Source organism: Acomys russatus, chromosome 29 (assembly GCF_903995435.1).
Source record: "Acomys russatus chromosome 29, mAcoRus1.1, whole genome shotgun sequence".
Lineage (NCBI taxonomy): Eukaryota > Metazoa > Chordata > Mammalia > Rodentia > Muridae > Acomys > Acomys russatus.
This window is the reverse complement of record NC_067165.1, coordinates 27372076-27388272: the sequence shown is the minus strand read 5'-3', so window position 1 is coordinate 27388272 and position 16197 is coordinate 27372076. Positions and strand designations below refer to the sequence as shown.

Sequence of the window (16197 nt, the reverse complement as noted above, 5' to 3'; positions counted from 1 at the left end):
CCTCTCAGTTGTGGAAAGTTTCTCAGCCCTAATGGGGATGGAAAAATGATAAAGGGAGGATGAGAGAAAGGGGAGAGGAAGAGAGAGGGAAGAGGGAGAAGAGGAAGAAGAAGAGGGGAGAGGAAGAATGAGATATACCCAGAGTCCAAGAGGCAAGGTGTAATGATGTAGCCGAGCAGAAAGATTGCGAGATCCACAAAATCAAAGACACTGCCCCCTGGGGTGCTGTGCCTCAGCTCCAGCTTCCGAGTTCCTCCAGCCAGTAGTAGCCATGGCAGCCCATGGCTTGGACCTCTTTCACCTTTTCAGGTTTACTTACTGAGATGCATCCTCCCCAGAAAGGAGACCATATATGGTCAACAAACAGCTCCTGGGGCATTCCCTGAGCAACCCCTCTCTGCCTCTGCCTGCTGACTATACAGAGCAGTAGATCCAGCCCATCCCTTTCTCAAGGAGTTTATGTTCTCCAGTGGGAGACGGACATGTAAACAGCTAATGCTAACGCAAGCACACATGAATATTCAATAGGTGGAAACAGCCTTCCTGCTCTGGAAGCATCGGAGAAGCATTAGCCCGAAACCTTGTACGTGATGCAGAAGAGGAGAAGAGGGGCATTTCTGATTAAGGGACAGTGTAAGCAAAGACATGAGGTATAAGTGAGACCAGTGTCATAAAATCTCAAGGACACAGAGAAGACTCTGGCAGGGAAATTTGGGATCAGCCCAGGGAGAGCCTTGGATGCCAGAATGGGTGAGATGCCCTGAGAGAGGAGGTCTGGTAGCCCTGAGGAGTGCTCCCTGGAGTCATTCGTGGAGGTGGAGGACTCCCACCAAGACAGGAGCACTCTGAGTCCACTGTTGTACAGCGTCTTAGCCTCCAAGCTTGACAGTTCCCACTCTGCCATCCTCCCCTCCCCCAGCCAGCCCCGTAAATGGATCCAGATGGTCATTCCTATTTTCAGTAGTGTATGTGTTGGGGGAGGGGCGGCTCTCAACCCCATCAATCCTCAAACAAACTCTGTGTAAGTGGAGCTTCTTCCAGGCCCTGCTGTGATCCTCTGAGCCTGGAAGGCAGCAATAGTCTTTGATGGAGATTATCCATCTGGCTGCAGGGGGAAAAAAGAGAAACAGGCAGAAAAGGCAAGGACACAGGCCAGGGAGCTTCGTGCTCTGGGTGAGAACCAAGGTAGGTGTGAGAAATGGGCCCTGTGAGAGGTGGTAGTGGAGGCCAAGCCTGGGAGAGAAGCCCCTACAGGAGTCAGGGGTGGAGCTGGCGTCTCTATACAGCTACAATGACCTTTGTGTCCTGGCTTCTGTCGCTACCCAAGGCAAAGGGGAGGATTAATGCAGGCTATGAGAGGAAAGCTAGGATCTCGGAGCACAGTACTAAAGCACTGTGCCCACCAACCTCCAGGAACCCCAGCGCACAAGGAAGTGGCAAATGATAAGCTAGGTCCCTTTGCTCAGACAATCTGTTACCAAAATATTATGCCAAGCCTGTATTTGTTATGGATCTGACTTAGTGAACACTGGTTAAAAGCCATTAGGCACTATATGCTATAGTAAGCACTGGGGTTACAAAAATGACAACTGTTCCTTAAATGGGTTCCAGTCTAGTGGAGGAAAGAAACAGTACATGGCTATAAATGTGCCATATGAAGAAAAAGGGTGTTCCAGAGGAGATGAGGGAGACTTTCTAATTCAGACTGGCTGGCTGAGGAAATGGCATTGCCTCGAAGTCTAGAAGTATGAATAGAAGTTAAAGTGGGTAGAGGGGTGAGGAATATGCCACATTCCTCAGTGTGAAGGGATAATGCTCCTGGAAGGGACTGACCAGAACTTAGGGTCTCTGTAGCAGAGTAAGAAAGTAAGAGACAGACACCATCTAGAAGGTACAGAGCCATGTAAGTTAAAAGTGCCATGGGAGAGCCTCATCGCTTGACTCCCAGCTCTTCTAAGGACTGCTGCGCCTCGGGGCCCAGGCTTTGGCCGACTCGTCAAAATGCCGTCTCAAATGGAGCACGCCATGGAGACCATGGTGCTCATGGTTCACAGATTCGCGGGAGACAAAGACTACTTGACAGAGGAGGAGGGCTGGAGAGATGGCTCAGTGGTTTAGAGCACCGCCTGCTCTTCCAGAGGTCCTGAGTTCAATTCCCAGCAGCCTCATGGTGGCTCACAACCATCTATAATGTGATCTGATGCCCTCTTCTGCAGATAAAGTGCTCATGTACAATAAATAATAGATAAATAAATCTTTTTAAAAGGACCCTCCAGCCATGGACAAAATCATGAAGGACCTGGACCAGTGCTGGGACGGCAAAGTGGGCTGCCAGAGCTTCTTGTCACTAGTCGCAGGGCTCATCATCGCGTGCACAACTATTTTGTACTACACATGAAGCGGAAAAGAAAGAAATAGGCCAGGCGGAGCACCGATGCTCCCGCCCCGTGCCTGTCCTCCCACAGTGTCACCCGAGGAATCCGCCCCACTGCTTCTTGCAAGCAGATCAGGACCCTAGGGAAATGTGCAAATAACACCCAACTCCCAATTCGAGGAGCAGAGAGAAAAAAAGGAGTTAATTCGTTGATGGAGAAGCTTGTGAGTTTTATATGGTTTGCACCCTGCTGCCCTCAATAAAGAAAGTCCTCCCCCCCCCTTTTTTTTAAAGTGCAATGGGAATCCATTGAAGTTTGTCAGATTAAATGTATTTTGTTAGTAGTGCCAACTTCGTGCCAGATGCCTGGAGACTGACTTCTTTCTTTACCCATACATACATGCATTGATGGTTAAAAGGCATATATGTTAACAGTGCTGGTAAGAGAGTATCAGAGACACACAGAAAGCCGGGAGTGGTAGCACAAGCCTTTAATCCCAGCACTCGGGAGGCAGAAGCAGGCGCATCGCTGTGAGTTTGAGACCAGCCTGGTCTACAAAGGCCAGGACAGCCAAGGCTACACCGAGAAACCCTGTCTTGAAAAACCAAACCAAAACAAAACAAAAACAAAGACACACAGAGAAAGTTAGACAGCTATTGTGACAGGGTCATTTATGAGAGAGGTGCAAACATGCTCAAAGAATTTTGAGTGGATTAGAATTCACTTCAGCTATGATACCAATGAGACTATTTAAAAGACATGCAAATCGAGAACCATTTCGTAGACATTCAGTAGGTGTGTGCATAGTTCTTGGAGCATCTGCTTTGCAGTAGCAACTGTATTAGCTAGTATAGTCAAAGACCTCTGGATTTCCTACAGAACTGATTTTTTAAAATGCATTTCAGAGCTGGGCATGGTGGCACACGCCTTTAATCCCAGCACTTGGGAGGCAGAGGCAGGCGGATCGCTGTGAGTTCAGGGCCAGTCTGGTCTACAAAGCAAGTCCAGGACAGGCACGGCTACACAGAGAGACCCTGTCTTGGAAAAAAAAAAAAAAAAAGCATTTCAGTATGAGGACAATAGGCTTTTTTTGGCAGGTTACCATTCGAGAAGAATAATTAAAAGGAAGAAACTCCTTTCAAAGGCATAGCTTCCACCTGCCTTAGTGCATTTATTTGTGCAACCTTCTGTTGCTTAAGCCTTGGATCATGAGGAATTGAGTCAATAGCCTCTAACCAGAAGGAATTGCTTAGCCCCAGCCTAACTGGTCTATTCCACCTGCAGAAACAATATACCTAGGTATGGAAAACAACCTACTCTGGTCCCAGTCAAACCACAAAAACAACTGTAACTTCCTGGAAGCTCCCTATGTGTATATACATGTCCTCCAGCCCTGCTGTTCCAATAAAGCTGTCTTAGCCTGTTGAAACAGTCTGTCTGTCTCTCTGCCTTTTCTTTCTTGGTTTTGTTTGTTGTTTTTTGCTTGTTTGTTTGTTTTTAATATATTTTATTTAATTTTAACTTATGTGCATTGGTGTGAGTTTGTCAGATCTTGGCGTCACAGACAGTTGTGAGCTGCCATGTGGGTGCTGGGAATTGAACCCGGGACCTTTGGAAGAGCAGGCAGTGTGCTCTTAACCACTGAGCCATTTCTCCAGCCCCTGTTTGTTTGTTTTTGAGACAGGGTTTCTCTGTGTACCCCTGGCTGTCTTGGGCTCACATTGTAGACCAGGCTGGCCTCGGACTCACAGAGATCCAGAGATCCACCATGGAGTCTGGTTCATGAGACTCCAAAAAAGACCACCAGGAGACGAAACCTATGCAAGCACAGAGGATCTTTATTCATAGCTCAAGCCGGGCTCCTAACCGTGATCCTAAAACATGCTTCTTAATTCTTTTTGGTCTCTCACCACCTGCCTCTGCTTCCCAAGTGCTGGGATTAAAGGCATGGGCCACCACCGCACAGCCCTGGCTCAGTTTTCTTACATCATCCTGTAGGCTGGTTCCCTTCTTGTCTTCCAAACTACTTCCACTACCCGGTACAGGTCTTAGCCTGTTTGGAAACAAAAACAAACCTAGACCCTAAAACAACAACAAAAAAGGGAGTCTACCTATCTAGCTAAACTGTGATTTACTCCAGCCAGGATGATACTCTCTCCTTTACAGAGTCTGTCTTTGCCCCTCTGCCATCTGTGCCCTCCCCAGGTCCGAGGCGAACATTAGTATCATCACAATGCTGCAGGTGTCTCTCTCTCTCACACACACACACACCCGCACCAAGATCTTCGTCTACACTATCGGTAACTCATGGCACAGGCTAAAAAGGACAAAGAAAATGTCAATACTTGTGTTTGAATCGTGGCCCCTCACTTTATCTCCAGAGCCACAGTCTCTGATTTGTAACCTGAGGAAAACAACTGAATTTGTATGTCTAATCGGTTTATGGACAGTAGTAACAATGGATATCAGGTGTTTGGCGCCTAGGAAGTGATCAATAAATACTGAGTGGACCACATGCCGGTGTACCGGCCCGCGACGGAGAGCTGCCTGAGGGCCATGGAAATGCTCCACTACAGGGGCCCGGGAAGAGGCTGGGCTTGCCGGGCCTAGAAGGACGAGGCTCTAATTCCCGGAGGGAAGAACAACCATACGGACCCGCCCCACCTCCTGGAAGTGACGACACAGGGGCGAGTGGCGCCGCCGCCGGGCCTTCCCGAGAAGGCGCGCGCAGCATGGCGGAAGCGGAAGGGAGTTCTACGCTCCTGTTGCAGCCGCCGCCGCCCCCTCCTCGGATGGCGGAAGTAGAAACGCCGACGGCGGCCGAGACGGACATGAAGCAGTACCACGGGTCCGGTGGTGTCGCCATGGACGTGGAGCGGAGCCGCTTCCCCTACTGCGTGGTATGGACGCCCATTCCGGTGCTCACGTGAGTCTCTTCCGGTGTCGCCGCGAAGATGGGGAGGGCCCAAGCGTCCTCCTGGGTGCTATTCTAGCTTTTTCCCCCAGACTTGGCGGCAGCCTTTACTCCTGGCCAGGCCGGCACCCGGTCCCTGGGACCCCGTCACCTGTGCGGTGCGCGTCCCCGCTGGATGTGGGGCATGCTTCCGGCTCTGGTTAACCCTGGTCTAATTGGGCAGGAGGACAAGTGTCAGCGGGAAGGACGAGGCCCCTGAGCTGCAGGTGTACAGAAAAGTCCCTTATCCGTTGTCTGAAGAGGCAAGTCCGTCTCATCATTCATCGCTAGGTTTTGTTTTGTTTTGTTTCCCACTCATTGAACAAACGAGTGCTTATTGGTCATATGTTATACACAAGACGTTTTGCCTTTAGAAGCCAAAATAATGAGAGTTTCGTTGAGGCCAGACAAGTTCATGGAATGTCAGCATTGCCAACGTTTTGCTCCCTACACCTCCTGATTTGCAAGACAGTATGGGGGTACCTGGGTGACTGCCTCCCAGTGGAAGAAGAGCAGTTTACTGCCCTCCTACTTTAGTCTTAACAGCCTGGACAGTTTGCAAGCTTGAGTTTTTAAGTAGGAATCCTCTTCCCCCACGGTGAGGCAGAGTTTCTTGTAGCATTGTCTTGGTCAGTTTACTGCCTCAGCAAGAAGACGTTCAGAAGTCAAGTTTACTGACTGTATAACTCATATATACTGAAGAGATTTCCCCCCCTCTATCTGGTGATCTGCACCTTTAATTCTAGCACTTGGAGGCATAGGCAGGCAGGTGTCTGTGAGCTGGAGGCCAGCCTGGACTATATGGTGGGAATTCCAGGCCAGCTAGGCCTGCATAGTGAGACGCAGTCTGAAACAACAACAAAACAAAAAGAGACAGGTCGAGCCTGGCGGTGGTGGAGCACACCTTTATCCCAGCACTCGGGAGGCAGAGGCCAGCCTGGCCTACAAAATGAGTCCAGGACAGCCAAGGTTACACAGAGAGACCCTGTCTTGAGGCAACCCCACCCCCCAAAAACAAATAATAATAAAAGAAAAAAATTGGAAGTCTGAGTCTGGGCACTGTGGCTCACACCTCTGATCTGAGGCCTCTCCAGGAGATGATAGTAGGAAGGGTCCCTGAGATTTTGAGGCCATCCTAGGCTACAGAGCAAGGGTCCGACTTAGGGTATAAGAGTAAGATCCTGGAGCCGGGCGTGGTGGCGCACACCTTTAATCCCAGCACTCGGGAGGCAGAGGCAGGCGGATCGCTGTGAGTTCGAGGCCAGCCTGGTCTACAAAGTGAGTCCAGGATGGCAAGGCTACACAGAGAAACCCTGTCTCGAAAAACCAAAAAAAAAAAAAAAGAGTAAGATCCTGGCCGGGCGTGGTGGCACACGCCTTTAATCGCAGCACTCGGGAGGCAGAGGCTGGTGGATCGATGTGAGTTCAAGGCCAGCCTGGTCTACAAAGTGAGTCCAGGTAACACAGAGAGACCCTGTCTCGAAAAACCAAAAAATAAATAAATAAATAAATAAATAAATAAGTAAATTATAATAATAATAAAATAAATAAATAAAGTAAGATCCTGGATCCACCCTCCTCAAAAAAACCTTACAACATGTGCGTGTTAACTTTGTTCATTCATTAACTGTTCCCTAACACATTTGCTAGTGACTCCTTGTGCCTCTGTAGACGTAGGTTTCTTCCTGCTGTGTGAGTAAAGCATAGGTCATCAGACTTGGCACCTGGTGCCTTTACCTACTGAACCATTTGTAGCCTCTCATTTAAAAAAAAAAAAAAAAAAGCATTTATGGCTTGGTCCTCTGCAGAGAAATGGTAGCAACTTGAGGTGAAGACACATCGTTTCCCAATTTCTAGGCTAGAAGTAGCTATGTCTCAGTTCTCTTCAGATCTGTGTTTATAAGACCAAAATGAGTTAGCCTCTGCTCCCGTCAGAGGACTGACCCCTCAGCAGAAGGGTCAGGTACAGATAAACTGACCTTTGAAGTGACTCAGCTATGTGAGGTTGGTGACGGTGCGTGCAGATGTAGGGGTAGGTATGGGGACTCTCGTGTCTGTGATAGGGAGATCAGAGGAGGGAACTGAGTCCAGCACCTATCCCTCTTCCAAGATGTTAATAACAGCTGCCACTAGTAATAAAAATACCTAAATATTTCACACTCCCTGCCATCCAATCCTTACATCAATCCAGCCTGTGAGAGCAGATACTGTGTTCATATGAGGTAGTAAAGGCATCAAACTCCAGGCTGAGCCACTGACTCACTCCCTAAGCCTTTACTAAGGACCACGTTTGTCCTAGGTCAGAAGGCACAGCAGCTGCCCTAGCTCTGGAGCTTGCCCCTGGGGAATGGACAAGCTGCAGGGAGAGTTGCTTCCCTAGGGCTTTGCTAGCACAGAGCGTTAGTGTTATCTCTCCAACTGGCATTCCCAGTTCCATTGGCCATCAGCACGTTTGTGATATAGAGTATTGCTAAAAGCCAGGTCCCTGATCAGTTGAAAGGAACCTTTTTCAGGAAGAGTCTGGGATTGGGTTCTGAGAAGCCAGAGAAGCAGTTTCCCACAGTTGTTGGCGTCCATACTGTGTTCACTGTGGCTCTTCAGCTACCTACTCTTTGTCAGTTAGATAGCAAGTATTTACAGACTACCTCCGAGCAACATGGAGCACCTCACATGTGAGCAGCGGTCTGCAGTGACTGCAGGCAGTAGGCCTCAACAGAGTGCCTGTTACTCTGCAGAAACATGGAAAAGAATAGCCTGCTCAACACTAAATCTGAAACAAGGCAGAACTTAGCTTCACCTTTTTTCTTTTCTTTTGGGGTGGTGGCTTTTGAGACATGGTCTCTTGATGTAGTCCTGGCTGCCCGGGAACTTACTCTCTCCCTCAGTGCTCAGGGCGGTGTATCAAGCACCTATCTCCTGAGACAGTTTACTAGCCCTAAATGCCCCTCCCCATTCTTAAACTGCGTTATTGAAGGGTTACTTACATATTATAAGATGCACAAATGTTAGACATACAGTTCAATTAAAATTTGAGGTTTTCATTCTTTTTCAATTTATGGGCTGGAGAAACAGTCCAGCAGTTAAGACCACATACTGTTACATAGGACCCAAGTTTACTTCCCAACCTGCGTCAGGTGGCTGACAGCTCCAGTGGCATCCAGTGCTTGTGGGCACCCATACATACTCAAACCAGCCACACTTGAAATATCTTCATTTTATTATTAATATGTGTGTGTGTGCAGGAGTGTGTCACATACACCTGTGCAGGTCAAAGAACAGCTTTTTGGAGTCGTTTTCTCCTTCTACCATGTGAGTCCCAGCGGTCAAACTCAGGTCATCAGGCTTGGTGGCAGGCACCCTCACAGCAAAGCCACTTGCCAACCCCAGTTCAATGGCTGTAGATTTGTTTTGCCTTCTCTGGAACACTAAACAGCATTGGGTTTTTGTTTAGGTGGATTTTCGGCTTCTCTGTGTGGCCTTGTCTGTCCTGGAACTCAGAGATCTGCCTGACTCTGCCTCCCGAGTGCTAAGACTAAAGGCGTGCACCACTGCTGCCCAGCAACAGTGCTATGTTTTATACTCTTGGGTAAGACTTTCCTCCAGGTGTAGTAGAGATGGGGCCACCCCTTACCCCCCACCCCTCCATGTGTGGAGGTGTAGTTTGGCTTGGTATTTTTTGGTTTTTGTTTTTGAAGACAGAATCTCTGTGTAGCCCTGGCTGTCCTAGACTCACATTGTAGACCAGGCTGGCCTCGAACTCACAGAGACCCACCCACTTGCCTCTGCCTCTTGAGTGCTGGGATTAAAGGTGTGCACCACCATGCCTGGCTCCTTGGTTTAAAGAGCTTTATTTTATTTTATTTTTTTATTTGTTGTTGTTTTTGTTTTTCAAGACAGGTTTCTCTGTATAATAGCCTCCCAAGTGCTGGGATTAAAAGTGTGCGCCACCATGCCTGGCTAAGCTTTACTTTTATATGAATGGGTGTTTTACCTGCGTGTATTTATATGGACACTGCATGTATGCCTGGTGGTCAGAAGAGGGTGTCACACACATCGTGTGGAGTTGGAGTTTTGGAGTAAGTGCTACCTTGTGGGTGCTGGGAACTGAACCTAGGTATTCTGTAAGAGCTGTAAGTTCTCTTAATGGCTTACCATCTCCAATCCCACAACACACATTTTACTTATTTATTTATTGAGGCAAGGTCTCACTGTGTATACAAGGCATTTGCTAGGATTACAGGCATATGCCAGCCATGTCCATCTCAGTTGGGTTTTGTTTTGTGTTTTTTAAATTAACTTTGAGATAATTTACATATAACAAAAGGTATACTTTTTTATGTACATGGGTGTTTTGCTTGCATATAGATATATCTGTGCAGCACATCTGTACCAGGTGCCCACAGGGGACAGATGGTTGTGAGCTGCCATATGGGCTTGGGAATTGAGTCCAGCTCCCCTAGAAGAGCAGCCAGTGCTTTTTTTTTCCTTTCCTAGACAGGGTTCCTCTGTGTAACAGCCCTGGCCGTCCTGGGCTTGTTCTGTAGGCCAATTTACCTGTGAACTCACAGAGATCCACCTGCCTCTGCCTCCCAATGCTGGGATTAGAGGCGTACAGTGCCATACCTGGGTACTCTTAACCACTGAGCCGTCTCTCCAGCCCCAGTAAACAGTATACTTTTTCCCAGCACTTGGGAGTCAGAGGCAGGCAGATTGCTGTGAGTTCGAGGCCAGCCTGGTCTACAAGGTGAGCTCAAGACCGCCAAGATAACATAGAGAAACCCTGTCTCTAAAACATAAAAAATAAAGCACACTTAAATATTTACTTATGATTTATTCATATGCATATGAGTGCTTTCTCTGCATGTGCACCTGCATCCAGAAGAGGGCGCCAGATCTCATAAATGGCTGTGAGCCACCATGTGGTTGCTGGGAATTGAACTCAGGACCTCTGGAAGAACAGACAGTGCTCTTTACCGCTGAGCCATCTCTCCAGCCCTAAGGTCTACATTTTTTTTTAAACGATTTATTTATTTATTACGTATACAATGTTCTGCCTGCATGTGTGCCTGCCCACCAGAAGAGGGCATCAGATCCCATCATAGATGGTTGTGAGCCACCATGTGCTTGCTGGTAATTTGAACTCAGGACCTCTGGAAGAGCAGCAGACAGTGCTCTTTACCGCTGAGCCATCTCTCCAGCCCGAGGTCTACATTTTTAAGAGCACAGTTCAGTGAGGATTTTTGCAGTGCTGGGGTTCAGACCCAGGGCCTTGTGTGTGCCAAGCAGGCACACAGGGCCCGTGTGTGTTGTGTGCATCCTCTGAGGTAGGACTGCTGAGGCTCAGCCTGCAGCGCTGACAGACAGGCTTCCAGAGAGGGTGCTCACCTCCCAGCAGAGGTCTGGCTGCTTCTTGTTCTTGCCTGCCATTGGCGTCCATGCCCTCTAACAGGGGTGCCCCCCAGCCCTCACACCTCCATAATGTGACCACAGCTGGATGAAGTTTCTGCAGCGTCTGCCTGGCTGGAGGAAAGCCCCTCAGCTCTGTCCTTTCCCTGCTTCGTGTCCTGACAGGTGGTTTTTCCCCATCATCGGCCACATGGGCATCTGCACGTCTACAGGGGTCATTCGGGACTTCGCTGGCCCCTATTTTGTTTCGGTGAGTCCCTGTTTTGCTCTGTCCTGACTCCAGGCTCACATAGAAGACTGGCCTGGGCCCAGGAAGTCACACATAACTCTCAGCCCTGGCCCAGCCTTCTGCCCCTCACCAGTGTTTGACCCCTTTCCTTCTCTCGCCTCCAGGACAGGCCAGGAGGGCAGTGTGGCCAGAGGAGTCTTAGGTAACTGGCTCAGCCCTCTTCCCCCGTCCCTGGGTATCAAGACATGGGTAGGGTTAGAGGCAAGAGTGGAGTCAGAACATCCAGGAACCACATCTCTGGACCTTCAGAAGGTGGGAGTCATGGTTGGGGCACAGGGGAGGCTGATATGGTTCCCAGGGTGGGGGTGTTAGAATGAACCAGCCTTGTTCTCCAGTCTGCTTCCTGGGGTGGACCAGCACTAGCCCACTGGGCTCTTTCTAGATGAGCACATGGCATTTGCCCGATTCCAGGTAGCCGAGGCTGGAATGAAGAGGGGTGATGACACAGTCTGCTACACACATCTAATAGGGCAGTGTTCATGCCTCTAATCCCAGCATTGGGAAACTGAGCCAGGAGGATTGCCGAGAGTTCAAGGCCAGTGTGGGCTACATAGAGAGTTCTAGGACTACTAGGGCTATGCTGAGAGACCATGTCTCAATATACATAGATTATATTTCTGGGGTGTGTGTGTGTATACAGGGAGCCTAGGACTCCCCACTACGCTCACCCTCATAAGAAAATGGTGGTGGGGGGGGGGTCCAGCAGCCTCTGTCCTGCACTGAAGGTGTCGCACTCCAGGCCCCTGGGAGCTTCACTATTTCACTGAGCAGTGAGAGGGCGGGTGTTACACATACCTCCTGCCTCTAACAAAAGCTCAGAGACTGCCTGAGGACTAAGAGAGGGCCAGAGAAGCTCCTGGGTGCTGCACTGCCTCTTTTCACAGAGCAGCAGCTGCTATGACACTACGCATGCCATGCCACGCCCTCTTATGTCACTGCACTTCAGCCACTGACCCAGGGTTGTCATAGTCTGCCTGTAGTTTCTCCACTGACTCCTGCTCTTGTCTCTCAACAGGAAGACAACATGGCCTTTGGAAAGCCTGCCAAGTAAGTGAAGACTGTGTGCCTGGCCAGGGCCACCTTCCTCCTGTCAGAGCAACAAGCCAAGCCCTGTGAGGTGCAGCAGGAGCCAGCACCCTAAGGACAGTTGAGAAAGACAGCCAGAACCTATGAGGACACAGCACCCTGTAGCAAGTACCTAGAGTGTCAGTCCCTGTCTGGGTCTCATCTTGTGACCTTCTCTGGGAGCTCATATTTTCTACCCTATGCCACAGAAGTAAAGAAAGGGATGGGATTTGGCAGCATCACAGTTAGGAAGCACCAGAGCTGCTCTCATAGTCAAGTCTGTCTTTCTATGTAGGCTGGAGTCCTTCAGCCCCTTGGGAGCAAGCAGGCCATTTAAAGAGTAGGAGGCTGCTAGGCGCTCTGCTGTGGCTTTCTGTTTGGAGGGCAGGAAAGCAGCTCAGGCCCTCTGAGGGCAAAGTAGCTTCATTGCTGGCTTGTCTTCATCTCTTCAGTAATGGCCTGATGTGCCTCAGAACTACAGCAGGTAGCCTGTGGCCCAAAGCTGTGCAGGAGGCCGCAGGGCGAGGAGGCTTGGAGCAGAGCTCCCTGTCTGACTTCCTCAGGCTGTTGGAAGTGTGGTCTGGGGGTCATTTGGGCTGTTTGGCTTCTGTATTTCCAAAGGCAGTTTTGAGACATTTCTTCTGTGAGTGGGAGCCCCTGAGCCCCACAGTGAGGCCACACCACCAGTGATCCCACTGCACTGTGTGTGTGCACCCCTTCCCCCCACTTCTGCCCGAGGCCCCTGGGCTCTATTGCTTCCAGAAGCTACCCTCACCTGCCTGGTGGGTATGGCCTTCAACTGCTAACAGCTTTCCTACTCTGTTAGCAAGTTGAGTGGGGTGACTTTGGGGGAGAATGCTGCTGCTGGACAAACAACCGCAGTAACATTCAGGCCTGTGACTCCTGCAGCTTCTCTCCCTGTCACCTTGTTTTCTCCTGAATCCTCCAGGATTGCTCTGTCACTTCTTACTGGGACACACTGTACAGCTTATGCTTCCTGCCTTGTTCACACTGTTCCCACAGCCTCCAGTGCTGACCTAACCCCTCTCCCAGCAGCCTAGACTCAGGTGTTTCCTGTCTTCATTCCTTTAAGGTTGCCATGACAAAATGCCAATGAGTGGGTGGCTCATCAACAACCAAAAAGCCTCAGCTTTGGAGACCAGGAAGGCCGAGGTCAGGGCGCTGGTGCACTCTGTGCCTCGTGGGGCCACCCATAGTGAAAGGAAGGAAGTCTCTCAGGTCACCCCACCGTAAAGGAAGGAAGTCTCTCAGGTCACCCCACCGTAAAGGAATGAAGTCTCTCAGGTCACCCCACTGTAAAGGGACATTGTCAGGGGTTAAGATTTCAACCTAAGAATATGGGGGCAGACAGACCTTAGCACGCTGGCCCTGCTGCTTCCAGCTGTCTGCTGGCGTATTGCTTCCTGGGGAGAGGCGAGCAGACTCGGCTTCACCCCAGATTGGACACTGGTTGTACCCAAGTTGAGTTTTGTGAGCCTGAATTTACAGTTGTTACACCTTCTAGAATCCCAAGGAAGGAAGGAAGGGTCTTGAGACTCTTTAGGAATTTCCTGAGCCTGGGAGTTTTCTCTGCTTCCTGGGTGTCAGGATCTCCTCTCTAAGAGAATGTTTCGATTGGGAGGAAATGGCCAAAGAACCCTAGACCTGGGCCTGCTTCACCTCACAGTCTTGGGCACCCTGCACAGAGAGCATGCCTAAAGCTGGCAGGCCACAAAAGGGGCTGAGCCAGTGCCCACCCACCCCCCTTTCTTTCAGGTTCTGGAAATTGGACCCCGCACAGGTCTATGCTAGTGGGCCCAACGCGTGGGACACGGCTGTGCACGATGCCTCTGAAGAGTACAAGCACCGCATGGTAGGTGGGGACTGGGGCGGAGGGGCCGTGGTCCCCGCCCCGCCCTCCAGCCTGACCCAGCTGCTCTTGGTTCTCCAGCACAATCTCTGCTGTGACAACTGCCACTCACACGTGGCCCTGGCCCTGAACCTGATGCGCTACAACAATAGCACCAGCTGGAACATGGTGACGCTCTGCTTCTTCTGCCTGATTTATGGGAAGTACGTCAGGTGAGCTGCCTCCCGCCTGCAGCCCCCGCCACTCGCCCACGCATTCTGGGAAGGCTGTCTTTGGAGTCCTTCAGTTACCAGGGACAGTTAGAGCAGAGACTGAGTTCCTGGTGGAGAGCAAGGTGGCTGTACCAAAGTCCTCCATGTGTGTTTCCAGCTGACCTTGTCACCTGCCTGCTGCGAGCGAGGATCTGACCAGCTGCTTCTGGGCTATGGTTGTCCCTGGTAGAGGGCTACAGTTGTCCTGGCATCTAGAGAAGTTGAGTTTGCAGCTGTGCAGATGACCATAGACCCTCTTGGGAAGTGTCACTGCCTCTACAGGGCCCTCCCCTGCATTCTCTCAGAGGTGTGCATCTGGACAGCTAGGCTCATAGTCCAGGCAGACCTCTGAAGCCACAGCCTCATGACCTGTGAGGCCTGAGACATCCGTCCCTGCCCACACCAAGAGAGGACTAAGGTTGGAGAGTTCCCTATCCCACAGCAGACCCCAGACTTAGAAACAAGATCCCCAACCCCGCCTTTATTCCTAATTGTGCTTATCAGGAGCTTCTGGAAGGGAACTCTCAGGGGACTTGTAGACGGCTCTAGAGACCCTCAAAAAGAACATCATGGGACGGGATTGGGCCAGAGCCAGGGTTGAGTTGAAGCCATGACTTCTGGCCATGCAACCCTGAGCTCACATCCATTACCATCTCAGGGGTCCCCCCTGGAAGCCCCTGGTCATGAGTGACTGTAGATGCCACTGAGGCTCAATCCGTTTGTTTCCTGTCCCCTGGCTGACCAAGTTGAAGGAAATTCCAGGAGGCCCCTAGGAACTTAAGACTTGTCAGGATTGGGGAAGGAGGGGATTCTGGGCCATATGCCTGCTCACCTGCCCCTCCCCCTCTGTTCTTCTCCCTTGTCAGTGTCGGAGCCTTCGTGAAGACCTGGCTGCCCTTTGTCCTTCTCCTGGGCATCATCCTGACCGTCAGTCTCATCTTCAATGTGCGGTGATGGCTTTCGATGACCTAAGCTCACCAGGCCCCAAGGAGGCCCCTGCCACCCACCCCTGTGCTCCCAATTCTTTTATCCCCGCCCTCAGGCAAAGTCGCCTCCTGGGTTGGAAGTAGGGTCAGGACTTGGGGTGGGAATGCTGAGGGAGTGTGAGATGAGGTCACTGTGAGCCTCCTTGTCCTCTCTCCCTGGGCTTGTGGCCTCACTCTTGTGGCATCCCCATTGCCATCCTGGGAAGGCCTGCCTTCCTTTCGAGCCCCTCCTGCCACTGCCACTGGACTGCTTCTGCCATGCCCAGGTACAGTGAGGACTAGGACCCATGAGGCAAAGCAGTGTTCAGAACTGGAGTTGAAGCTGCTTTCTGGCTTGTCATGTCCCAAAGTGGGGGGACCATCCAAAGTGGGGATGGTATTCTGAGAAGTGCTGCGAGCCAAGAGACTTGGAACCTTCTCTGCTGGCCTAGAGTGGACCTTCGTGTGTCTGCTAGAGCTGCAGTGGCATAGTGTGTGCCCAACACACCTGACCTAGGCCCTGGCCAGCATGGTGAATGGCACTTATGTGTAAATTAGAGTATGTGAATTCCACTTGTTTCTTCCCAGGAGTCCTCATGCTGGGCATAGAATTCCTTAGGTTCAAAGTGTGAGTAACCCATGATGGCCTGGGTCTAATTCCAGTTGGGCCCTGTGCAGCCTGCTTCCCCCGGTCCACTGGCTCCTTTATAAGGGGCTCCCTGGCAGGAAGTAAAGTTTCAAGTCCAAGTGGTTTCTTGTCACTGCTAACAGTACCATTCCCAGTCTATGTGCCAAGCTCCCTTCTGGAATGAATCTCCCATCTTCCCTGTCGGGAAAAACTTGGATTGGGGTTAGGACCAAAGACCAGAGCCTTCCTCTGAGGTGACCTGCTTCCTCAGCTCGGGATGCACAGTTTGGGTAAGCTAAGAGGAGTGGCAGCTCTTGGCCCTGCTGTGTATGGTGGCCGTGTTGAGCTTCTCGTGATTACCTCACAGCCCTGTCCCTGGTGCCTCCCTCTGCGGC

General features: G+C 50.7%; 1 protein-coding gene and 1 pseudogene across 1 annotated transcript; both read left to right on the top strand.

The window, feature by feature from the left end:
• The first annotated feature begins 2001 nt into the window (after window positions 1-2001).
• Window positions 2002-2418, top strand: LOC127211653 (protein S100-A10-like; annotated as a pseudogene).
• Window positions 2419-5044: 2626 nt separating this feature from the next.
• On the top strand, window positions 5045-15547 carry Tmem222 (transmembrane protein 222). Its single transcript, XM_051171514.1, has 6 exons — window positions 5045-5301; window positions 10900-10984; window positions 12039-12070; window positions 13865-13961; window positions 14040-14170; window positions 15076-15547. Exons 1-6 carry the CDS (start codon window positions 5108-5110, stop codon window positions 15161-15163), a joined length of 627 nt encoding a protein of 208 aa, XP_051027471.1. The 5' UTR covers window positions 5045-5107; the 3' UTR covers window positions 15164-15547.
• The last annotated feature ends 650 nt before the right edge of the window (window positions 15548-16197 follow it).

Excerpts from the sequence above, each read along its gene's own strand:
- Tmem222 (XM_051171514.1), top strand. The coding sequence starts at position 5,108 with ATGGCGGAAGCGGAAGGGAGTTCTACGCTCCTGTTGCAGCCGCCGCCG. Across the intron at positions 5,302-10,899 it reads ACGCCCATTCCGGTGCTCAC|GTGGTTTTTCCCCATCATCG; the intron begins GTGAGTCTCTTC and ends GTGTCCTGACAG. Across the intron at positions 13,962-14,039 it reads AAGAGTACAAGCACCGCATG|CACAATCTCTGCTGTGACAA; the intron begins GTAGGTGGGGAC and ends TTGGTTCTCCAG.